Source organism: Triticum urartu, chromosome 4 (assembly GCF_003073215.2).
Source record: "Triticum urartu cultivar G1812 chromosome 4, Tu2.1, whole genome shotgun sequence".
In the NCBI taxonomy this organism is placed as follows: Eukaryota; Viridiplantae; Streptophyta; class Magnoliopsida; order Poales; family Poaceae; genus Triticum; species Triticum urartu.
This window is the reverse complement of record NC_053025.1, coordinates 585,059,075-585,071,158: the sequence shown is the minus strand read 5'-3', so window position 1 is coordinate 585,071,158 and position 12,084 is coordinate 585,059,075. Positions and strand designations below refer to the sequence as shown.

The 12,084-nt window shown below is 45.4% G+C and overlaps 1 protein-coding gene across 1 annotated transcript; it reads left to right on the top strand.

Annotated features, from left to right (window-relative positions):
* The first annotated feature begins 248 nt into the window (after nucleotides 1–248).
* LOC125554271 (CEN-like protein 2) lies at nucleotides 249–1,770 on the top strand. Its single transcript, XM_048717845.1, has 4 exons — nucleotides 249–500; nucleotides 598–659; nucleotides 948–988; nucleotides 1,073–1,770. Exons 1-4 carry the CDS (start codon nucleotides 300–302, stop codon nucleotides 1,294–1,296), a joined length of 528 nt encoding a protein of 175 aa, XP_048573802.1. The 5' UTR covers nucleotides 249–299; the 3' UTR covers nucleotides 1,297–1,770.
* The last annotated feature ends 10,314 nt before the right edge of the window (nucleotides 1,771–12,084 follow it).

Sequence of the window (12,084 nt, the reverse complement as noted above, 5' to 3'; positions counted from 1 at the left end):
CCCCATTGCCCTACCTAAACGGATAGAATCCGGACAAAACAGACGTCCGTTTGGGGTCGTGCGCTGGAGTTGTTGGCCTTTGGGAGGGGATTTTTTTTTTGCCAGCTCAAAAGGCCTTTGGGAGTTATAACCGATTAAGTAAAAAAAATAGTTCTCTAGGAATGAGAGATTTGCTGTGCTTCGACCGTTGCACACCTATAAATAGAGCCTCTACGCCACCCAATCTCGGCAACAACCATCAGGTTAGAGTTCCCCATTCCTCAAGACTTGGTGCTTCTACTACTAGCAAGTAGGTAGCCATGGCTAGGGTCCGAAACCCTCTCGTCGTCGGAAAGGTCATCGGGGAGGTCATTGACAACTTCAACCCCACGGTGAATATGACGGTGACCTACAACTCCGACAAGCAGGTGTCCAATGGCCAGGAGTTCTTGCCGTCGGCGGTCGTGTCCAAGCCACGCATTCAGGTCCCGGGCGGCGACATGAGATCTTTCTTCACTCTGGTTTGCGCTTCCTCTCCTCCTTGGCCACCTGACGCGTACACACAAAGTAAGCTAGCTAGCATCCAGCTGATAACCGAGTATGATTGCTGCTCTTCAGGTCATGACGGACCCGGATGTGCCAGGGCCTAGCGATCCATACCTGAGGGAGCATCTCCACTGGTAATTGTACTAACCCAACCTAGCTCAGTCGATCAGAAGTCCATCCAGTACAAAGAAATATATAGTTAGCTAGATTGGAAAAAAATATCTCATGAGCCATGTATATCGAATTGCTCAGTCCAAGTGATTGAGCACAAATTAATTATCTGGTGTCCCATTAGTGGCTATCCTATGGGCATCAAACCTGTTTTTTGTCTAGTGAGCATAAATTGGCACAAATTTATATGATCAGCTATGCATAAGATATGTTTATGAATTATGAGGCTATGAGCTTTTGTGTACATGCAGGATCGTCACTGATATTCCTGGCACCACTGATGCTTCTTTTGGTCAGTGCCCCTTTTTCTGATTGACTGACTACATCCTTATTTTTTTCTGGATAAACATGAATGTACGTTGATTAATGCATGCAGGGAGCGAGGTGGTGAGCTACGACAGCCCAATGCCCAACATCGGCATTCACAGGTTCATCTTCGTGCTGTTCAAACAGAAGAAGCGGCAGGCTGTGAACCCTCGAGCTCCCTCCACCAGGGACTGCTTCAACACTCGCCGCTTCGCCGACGAGAACGACCTCGGCCTCCCGGTCGCCGCCGTCTACTTCAACGCGCAGCGGGAGACAGCCGCGCGCCGCCGCTGATGTGAAAAATGCAACAAGCCTCTGGATCAAGCTATGGCTTAGCTACTGGTATTAGCTATATATATATGGCTCCGTTCAAATAAGAGTTTGCTCGTGGTCTTGTGTCCACTGTTTCTGGTAGTCTTCCTACTGTCCACTGTTACTCCTACTAGTCAACCTGTGAGCTTGTGTACGCCACAAGAGTGAATTTAGTTCAACTCCTATTTTGTACGTACGTGTTCACTGGGACTCTGGGAGCAGAATGATAGCTAGGAGAAGACCGTCGACGTGTCTGGTAGTAGTAGGCTAGTGAAAGGTGGAAAAGGCAATGGCTTTGTGGCCCACCTACCTGCGCTACTGTTGTTGCCCTCAGGGCCTATAATCTTTCTTACCCGTTTGGAACCTCGTACTATTTTCATTCCTGTAAGGACCTCATCTTTAAGGCCGGGCAAGCGTCCCCGCTCTAAAATATATATATATATATGTCTTGGTTGATCTTGATTGTCTGATGAGTACGGAGTATATAGATACTAGATCTTGCCGTATCTGTTGTGTGTGTGTGCAATTTGTAATATTAATTGATATGGCTGGTTGTGGCTGGTGTGAAGAGGCATCAGTTCTTGGCCCTCCTTTTCCCACCATTTTGGTGTCCCGGCCCCTTTGGTCGATTTGGCAATCTTTGATCATTAGCATATATATGCGCCTACGTATGCCTTCCTTAATTAAGTTTATATACACGAAAAACTAACGTTAATATATATGAGTCATAATATCTAACATGATGCATAATAGAAGATTTAACAACCTACTGGTTATAGCAAATGGCTAACTAAGACAATCAACAAATATGGAAGGTAAAAGTAGTTTTAACGGATGAAGCAACTAGCAGCTAGTGCGACTCCACCTATGGAATAAAGACCAAAATCCGAGTAATATAATCTAGGAATATATGCATCTGCTAACTAGGGTCTAGCCTCCTTTTCGAAAAAGAAAAAAAATGCATCAGCTAAATAGGCCGCATTTATGAAGACACTAAAGTGTAATATAAGCTAGGTGTATATGTATCAATCAAATCTCTCGTAGTGGGCCGGGATATCATAACCCAGTATCATACAGACTTAGTTATCGGATCTGAATTAATTGACATGACCACTATACAATTTAAGTATTAAGACATTTTATAGAGGTTGCATCAATTAATTCAGACAGGAGAGAGTATTAAGTTAGAAAAGAAAGGATACTAATATCATATCATGATACCGTGACATGGTATTGGAATACTAATATTCCCTCAGTCTGGAATTATTTGTCATAGAAATGGATTAAGATGGATGCATCTAGAACTAAAGTACGTCTTCTAGCTGCATACATTTCTCCGATAAGTATTTCCGGACGGAGAGAGTATGTTTCATCTAAAATAATAAATGAAATCATTTAAAATACCAACACATAATATTATCTACTCCCTCCCTTTTTTGATTTACACCACATATTAGCTTTGTCTTAAGTCCAACTTTGTAAACTTTGACCAAGTTTATAGAAAAAGTATTAACATCCACAATACAACATAAATATCGTTGGATCCTTCATTAAGTATATTTGCTATAGTAAATGTCATATTGTTTTCTGCAATTTACAAAATTTGACTTAAAACAAAGCTAATATGCACAGTAAATACAAACAGAGAAATACTATGAAGGTGCAATATCATACACAAAGCTAAGAGCATCTACATGCGGGTGCCTCAAACCCGCTTCGAACACCCCGGCACACGGCCCGGTCAGTAACCGATAAAAGAAGCGACCCAGACCGGTGCATCAAACCGAACTCAAATGCTCGGGCTGACTGACAACCCTCATATCCAGCCCAAATAAGGGGCGGATATGGGGAGGCCCGGGCGTGATCGGACGTGTCCACTATGTCGGACCCTACTGGCCCACCTGACCCCATATATAATCATCCCCATCTGCTCCCTGGACCAAATCCTAGCCACTCCACTCCCCCGCCCTTCACTCCATTCCGCCTCCCTCCACTACACTTCGCCCCATCCGATGATCTCCGGCATGGCGGGCGGCAGATCCGAGTCCTAAACCTTCAGATCCATCGAGCCCGAGTTCATCCCACGCGGCCCCGAGGAGGAGATGACTGTCCTGTTTGCGCTCCGCCGCTCCCTGGAGGACGACAGCGCTCGGACTCCTTTCGTTGGGAATCTATTGCGTCCGCCAAAATGGTGCATGGATCCGCGATGATGTGTGACATCGTTGCCTCATCGGAGTCTGTGCAGTCCGTCCAAATGCGATGGCAGACGAGCAACCCCTCCGTTGGCGCGTTGAGGCGGAGGTGAACGCACCATAGATGTCGGCCAACGCAAACATGGCGCGGCGTGCCCGCCTTGTGAGGCAGCGGGCACGGGAGGCGGCGAGTTTCCTCGCGGCGATGGTTGTTGGCAAGGCGGAGTCGCATTCTCCAGCTCCCTGTATGGTGCACCAGTTCGGGCGCCGCAGTCGCGTCGTGGTGGATGTTGCTGGCTCGTCCCAGGACGGATCCATCACCGATTTGATGTCCGCCGGCACCATCAGGATTCCGGGCTCCGGCGAGGAAGAGTAGGGCATGGGATACGATGTCGCCTTGAGTCACATGAGCCGGCTCGTCTCCCATGTCCCACTCTACATCATCGGCGACCGAACCAACACTCTGGGAGGCACAGCCGGCCGCCAGACATGGTCACGATGGAGCCATACGAGCTCCTCTTAAGATTAGGTTTACGTTGCATGTAGTATGAATGTGAGGTTTCTGATTTAAAGTATTCAGTTGTGGCAGGATTATTTAAGACGTGACCGGTCACTGTCTGTGGACACGTCCAGACGCGTCCACAAGTGTTTAAAGGATCGAATTTGCTAAGTCCGATTGTAGTGCTAATGTATGAACAGCCTTACGAGGCATCTGTTATAAAGACAAAGCCGAGTAGCTGTTCGGCCAGTCATCCACATTGTGAAGCATGTCTGACCCAACAACCGGTCATGCATGCATAACAGGGAAGGCTCATGTTCACCTAAAGGCTACATGTACGGATGCAAAAGGGGATAGCATATATCCTCAACTTCACGTCATGATCAATCATAGCATACATATAAACAAGTATGCACAGGAAAATGAACAAGAAAATGGATCCCATGCCTTTTGAGTTTTATCGTTTCGTGGTCCTTAGTAGTAGGAGTAGTTGTTACCTGAGACTAATCCTGTTCAAGAAGAGTAATGCTAGACCTACGTATAACCGAGGACATGTACACTGATGCTATTTTAAGAGTTTCATGTAGGATCAACATAATACTATGGGGACATCCACACCTTATACGGATCTTTTTATCAATTCAATAAAAAAGTCAAAAAATCTGAAAATATTTTTGAAATATACTTGACCTTCCATTGTCCTCGTGAGAAAAAATACACAAAAAGAAAATCCCCCTTTGACTTCTTTTCAAAAAGGGATAATTGGGTTTATGCCCCTAGTTGGGTCACACTCGGGTGGTTTACCCCTAGTTTCCGAAAACACGTGTTCCTGCCCAAACCACTTTGCTCGTCTTATGCTTTTGCCCTTTGACCATTTGACCGTCATTTTGAAACTTCATAACAAATTCATACAAACTTAGGAAAATGCAAATAATATATCAAAATATTCAGAAATACATCAACTATACGTGCATGCCATTTGCATTCATGACAAAAATGTTGGAAAGTCCCCATCTCATTCATGAGAAAAGTGTTGGAAAGTCCCCATCTCAATTTTAGCTCATATAGGTGATGGGGACTTTCCAACACTTTTGTCATGAATGCAAATGACATGCACATATAGGTGACGTTTTCCTGAACATTTTGATATCTTATTTTAACTTTTCTGAGTTAGTATGTATTTTTGATGAAGTTTTCAAATGATGGTCAAGCAGTCAAAGGGCAAAAGCATAAGACGATCCAAGTGGTTTGGGTAGGAACACGCATTTTTGGAAACTAGGGGTAAACCAACAAAGTGTGACCCAACTAGGGGCATAAAACCAATTATCCCTTTAAAAAAGGCAAATTTTTAGCCAAAATAGTGTGAATAGTGACCTATAATAGCAAATAAATTTTGTCTTTTTCGTTGTGAAATCAACGTTGGTTTTTTTCGTCAAAATTTATATACTAGTGCAAAAGTAAGTCAAGTTTACTCTAAAAATAGTTCTTACCTATTTTGACCTTTTGTTTAATTATTAAAAAACTCCCCATATAGGGTGTATCTACAACCAGAAACCAAAGTGTATTTCCTTGCATTTACTGTCATATATAAATTGCATGCAAGCTTTAAGATAATATTGTTTTATCAACTATTTTTCATGCTCTAATTATGAGATTAACGTAAGAAGCAACATGGAGAATTATGATTGGCGATAGGGGGAGGAAGAGGCCCACCCAGGTGAGATTTGGGGAGGGGTGGGGGATTTAGTTAGAAAGTGTATGTAAATCTTTAGCAGTTGTCCGTAGATGTAGGATTATTGTTCAAGAAAGCCACACTATCACATACATACCGTATCAAGGAATACTTCCGATTAGAGCATCTACATCCGGCATCCTCAAATCCTCCTCAAATGTCCACGGACGTGACCGGTCAGTGATCGGATAGGAGAGAGAAGGAAAAAAATGACCCAACCGGACCCCTCATCTCTTCCCGATACGTACGGGCTGTCCGCAATCCCTCATATTGAGGACAAATGTTGGGAGGATATGAGGGCTCGCAGGCACGTCCGGACGCGTCCGATCAGTCCGCCACATAGGACGCGGCCCACTCTGGATCATATTTTTCTTTCTTTAATCTTTTTTTTTCTTTTTCTCCATCTTCATCAATCACGTACAAGTGACCGAAGATATGAGGAAAAAAATAAGTATGGGTGCATGACGAAAAATAGGGGTCCAAAACAAACACGCCTGGTTACTGACTGGGCGCCTTCGCAGGCGTCTAGAGTTCAGATTTGGGAAGTCCACCTGTAGATGCTTCTATAGGGTGAGCGCGTACATGGGGTGCTGTTTAAGCTTAGGATGACCACGAATCACAAGATGCTTCCACACTAGAATAGCCAGTTGAAAAAGTGTATGCAAGTATCTCAAGAAAATAGGAATAATTACATGAACGGCTTCAGCTCAGAGTCACATATCCAAATGAAGCATAGAGAGAGACCTGGTAAATCTAAGAGCCAAGCAGGTCGTGCCTGCCCTAAACTAATTACGATTTTTATCACTGGCACCCTCTCATCTTACATATAGTGGCTATTGCTAGTTGCTAGTGTTTTTCACTCGTAGTGCATTGAACCGATCCATTACGATTTTCCATGACGTCTCAACTCTCAACTTGGCGGCTCTCAAATGAACTGGTTGTTGAAGAAAATTTGGCGGCAGGAGCACATGCCTGGCAGGCGTAGTACAATCCATGCATGCACGGTGACTGAAAGTGTCAATCTTCTTCAGGGCTTCAGATTGGGTGGGTTCCTGACAGATAAGGCCACTAGTAGTAGCCTCGTCTCGTCGACGTGTCTTGGCAAGACTTGGCAACATCCTGGCTCACGGTGCTACTGACAAGACCTGCAGCAAACAAGATACTCAGTCTCCAACGTAATAGTAGCCTCGTCGACGTGTCGACTGCGGGAAGTCGTCTCGACTCTGAGAACCCAACCCCCACCCTCACGGAGCCCGTAGGAACAACAGCCGTGGAATCAAACCATGAGCGCCGAGCATTTTCCAGTTGTATAGATGTTTTCCGTACTAGCAAAAGCTGTCCCCTGCCGCGCACATATCCCAGTCCATTGAATTGAACCTATCATATGCATCATTACTCACAACTCTTGCATTGACAGATATGTATGTACCCCATGCAACTTTGTCAGGTACGAGGCTAAGCCCCCCTCTAGCTTTTACGAAAGAAAGACAATTGCCTGGAGCTATGGCCCTGCAATTTGGTTTGTAGCTAAGAACATCTACAACCGAGCCCCTTATCGAGGGTCCTACCTAGAAAATGAGAGGCCCTGTGCGAATCAAAATTTAGGAGCATAATTTGTTAATCGCTGCAGCAGTGTAATTTTCATGTAGAATTGCACCACCACACATGCACACAACTTCAAGAAAGAACAACAAACTGGATAGACTAGTCTACTTATAAACTGGAGTAATAATAAAAGAATAGGGTGCTGAGAAGTGCCACAACCTTCATATCTAGGGCTTCGGTTGTAGATCATGCGAGACTGCACATGAAGCTCCGATGAGTGATTCCAAGAGTACATGACCACAGTTTGCTGCCACTAACGCCTTTCTTTCGGGGAAATCGTAAAGCACATTAGCCCCGAAGAGAATTGGACAAGAAAATGGGAAGGAAACGATGGGTGCATGATTTAATTTGGGGCTTGTGAAATTGATTGTTTTTTGGAATAGCAGCAAAGTGCGTCAGTGCATTTAGACTAGTCATAATGGGGAGTAAGATATGCTAGTGTCATGCATATGACACCAGTCTATATTACTATCTTCATAGTGAGGAGTAACATAGAAACAGTGTCATATGTGGTTGTATTTATTAGTTTGTAGACTCATCTTGAAGTGCTATGTGATGGTAACATATTATGTTAGACTACCCACAGTGGGAACAACATAGGTGGTAGGATCACACTTTTCTAGGCAAAATAGATGATGTGACATGTAACAAATGAAGAAAGAGAGGCATGTGGTAACATAACTAGTTACTGTAATATCACACATATCAAAAAAAGATGAGTCTATAACGTAATAAATGCAGTGATCCATGACACAATACATATGTTACTACCCATTGTGGAGGTAGTAACATAGATTAGTAACATATGCATGTTACTACTCTATGTTACTCCCCACTGTGACTAGTCTTACTCTAAACACCTCTCTCCTCATTAATTACATGCCATATAGGCAAATTTATCTTGGGGTGCGTTATGTTACTAGCTAAGTTACTCTCACTATGACCAGCCTTAGACTAGCCATAGTAAGAGTAACTTCAGCAGTAACATCGAGTCCAACTCAACAAATTTGCTTATGTGGCAATGAGTTAATGATGAGAGAGGTAGTTTGAGTAACTTAGTTAGTTACTGTAACATCACATGTCCCAATGCAATATGAGTCTATAACCTAATAAATGTAGCTTTGCATGATAACACACTTATGTTACTACCTAGTCTAGGGATATGTATATATTACTAGCGTATGTTACTCTTCATTGTGGCTAGTCTTAGAGATAGGGGGAGGGAGAGAATGACGCTAGGAGTAATTGACGGATCGATTGGAGAGAAAAGTGGGAGGTCACTTGGGGGTGCGATATTTTCATCATTTTTACTCTAATTAATTCTCTGTTTAATTAACACCTTAATTACCTATCAAGTCGGGGGCCTCCAATTTTGAGGGCCATGTTCAGCCGCTCCAGTTGCACTTGCTAACATACGACCCTGCCAATCAGATTGAATGACAAAGATTTCTTATTTTATTTCTTTTTCTAAGAATGTAATAAAGCCCATATATATATCTCACTCTAGCATTTACTAATGAAGAAAGATAATTGCCACGCAACTGGAGCTACATCCATGTTTGGTTTGTAGCCTAAGAGCATATACAGCCGGGCACCCCAAACCCACCCCAAACGCGCGGCCGGGCCGCCTGGTGGCCCGCTCAGTCATTGACTAGTCACGAAATTTCAACCTAGCCACGCACCTCAAACATGCCTCAAAAGTTTGGACTGGCCAGCACCCCTCATGTCCAGCCCAAATATGGGGTGGATATGGGGTGGTCCGCGTGCGCCCGCTACGTTGGCTTGGCCCAGCATGGCCATGCTTGCCCCACAAATATCTCCATCCAGAAAACCCTAGACCACAGTAAATCTGAACTCCACTTCACTCCTCCCTCCGTCCACTCCACTTCCGATCCTTCCGTGTGCATTCGATGACCGGCGACCGAAGCAGCGCTGCTTCCGGTGGGGAATCTGGCTTCGATGATGACTGGGCAAGTCTGCTATGCGAAGCGGGGCCCGACGATGTGGAGGGGTCGCCCTCCACATCGCGTTGATGCGTTCGATGGTCAACCAAGGCGGATCCGGCAGCGGCGTGTTCGTCAGAGCTCGGATCCCGTCAATGCAGCACTAGCGATGTCGCCTGCCCCTCCCGTCCGATGCGCAGCTCCGGTTGCTTCGCTCCTCGAGGTAAGCTGTCCACCACCACCACCACCCTTTGGTCCGGAGGTGGTACCCGGCCACGGCTAAGTCCCCGTGCCCGTGCCGGGGCTGACGCGCACTGGACACCCTAGTCCAAGGCACGAGTAGCCTACACGTGAGTGACATAAGGTGAAGGAGAGGGCAGCGACAAGGTAGGTGATCCATGTCAGCGCGCCGGTCTATCCCGAGGCCATGCTCCTCACGTCGGTCCTCCGTCGCTCTCTCACGATGGCAAAGACGGATGCGCGGTTTCTCCACCGCAAGAATGCCAAGGCGCTCTGACTTGCCATCGAGTTGTCGGAGCGCGATGCAAACAAGGAGGCAATGGCGAAGGTGGCCCGCCATGTGAAGGAGCAGGACCGCCTGCTCCGCAGGCTGTCGGGCATGAGGTGCAGCTCCGACTCTGACCTGACGGTCGGCTCCACCTCCAGCTCTGGCGATGACTCACCTTCGCACACCGACGTGATAGTTTCATCTTTAACTATAACTGGCTCCTCAATCATTTCTTTAACAAGTGGATGATATTTAAAATATTTCTCTTTAGGAAGATCGACATGAGTAGCAAATGATTCACAAAAAGAAGCTAATATCTCAGAGTCAAGTCCATACTTACTACTAAACTTGTGAAAAGCATCGGCATCCATAAAAGATTTAACACAATCAAACTTAAGTGTTATACCTGACTCATTACCTTTGTTGAGTTCCCAATCTTCGAAGTTGCATTTAATTCTTTCCAGGAGGTTCCATTTGAATTCAGTAGTTTCCTTCATAAAAGAGCCAGTCGAAGAAGAATCGAGCATGGTTTGATCATTATGAGAAAGCCGAGCTTAAATTTTTTGTAAGATAACTTCCTTTGAGAGCTCATTATTGGGGCATGTATACATCATATATTTAAGCCTCCACCAAGCTTGAGCGATGTGATGACCCACAAGTATAGGGGATCAATCGTAGTCCTTTTGATAAGTTAGAGTGTCGAACCCAACGAGGAGCAGAAGGAAATGACAAGCAGTTTTCAGCAAGGTAATTTCCGCAAACACAGAAATTGTCGGTAACAGGTAGTTTGATAGCAAGATAATTTGTAACGAGCAAGTAATAGTAATGGTAACAAAAGTGCAGTAAGGTAACCCCATCCTTTTTGTAGCAAAGGACAGGCCGGAACGGTCTAATAATAAGCAAAGTATTCTTGAGGACACACGGAAATTTCATCTAGTCACTTTCATCATGTTGGTTTGGGTGGACTCGAGAGTTGGTTGGGAGAGAGGGGGTTGATCGACGCCCCCTCTCATGTCGAAGTTACCGGAGTTTTCTTCTAGGGGTTTCGTGGCCTCGAGAGTTTGTCGAGTAGGGGCAGGAGGGGGTAGGAGATCGACAAGCTTTTTTCTAGGGTTTTGGTGGCCTCAAGAGTTGGTCGCCCGATATGTCCACCGCAATATAAAATGATACATAGATGACAACAATTCTTTATTAGAAAGCAAACCCGATATCCGACATATCTACATATCGTCCGATATATCTAGACTTGTTTTTCTGATATATCTAGACTTGTTTCGGTTTGGGGTGGCCTCAACAACACTTTTTCAGTCCCGGTTTGGGTGGACTCGAGAGTTGGTCGGGCGAGAGGGGGTCGATCGACGTCCCCCCTCATGTCGAAGTTACCAGAGTTTTCTATATGAACAAAAAAATTCCACATGACATGTCCGACGAGCGGACCGCCTCTCTCTCATGCATGTACGACTCCCCCCTCATGTCAAAGTTATCGGGGAGGGGGTAGATCGACAACGACATCGCTTGCATACATATGAACAAATTTCTATGAACAAATCGATGAATGGAGCCAAGGATCTAAAATCGGTCTATGCACGATAGAAAATCTGATAAAAATACATATAAAACATCTATTTTTTAAAAAAAACATCTATGATCCCTCATACATACATGCATACAAAAAATACATCGATGATCCCTCATACATACATACATCTAAAAAATCATGAACATCTAAACACATCTAAAAACAACATATAAGAACATCTAAAAACATCTAAAAACAACATATAAGAACATCTAAAAACATCTAAAAATAGCATTTAAGAAAAAAAGAGTAATGGACGGCAGCAGCGGCGGGGCATGGCAGGGGCGCGGGGGAAGGCGCGGTGCTCACTGGGGGCGGTGTCGGGGCAGGGGGTACGGCGGGCGGCATCGGGGTAGGGCAGGGGCGCGGAGAGCGGCGTCGACGTCGGGGCAGAGGGTGTCGAGGGCGTCGGCGGCGACGACGACGAGGTGGAGTAGCCTGGCGGCGTCGGGGCAGGGCTCGGCGATGACGGAAATGAGGAGCAGCCTGGGGGCGTCGGGGCACAGAAGAACAAGTGATTTTGGAGAAACTTCTAAGTGTGGGCTTATATACCCAGAGCATTGGTCCCGGTTCGTGGCACTAACTGGGACCAATGCCACCCTTTAGTCCCGGTTGGTGCCACCAATCGGGACCAAATGTCAGTTTTTGTTAGCCCAAAGGGCGGGAAGCAAAGACCTTTGGTCCCAATTGGTGCCACGAACCGGGACCAAAG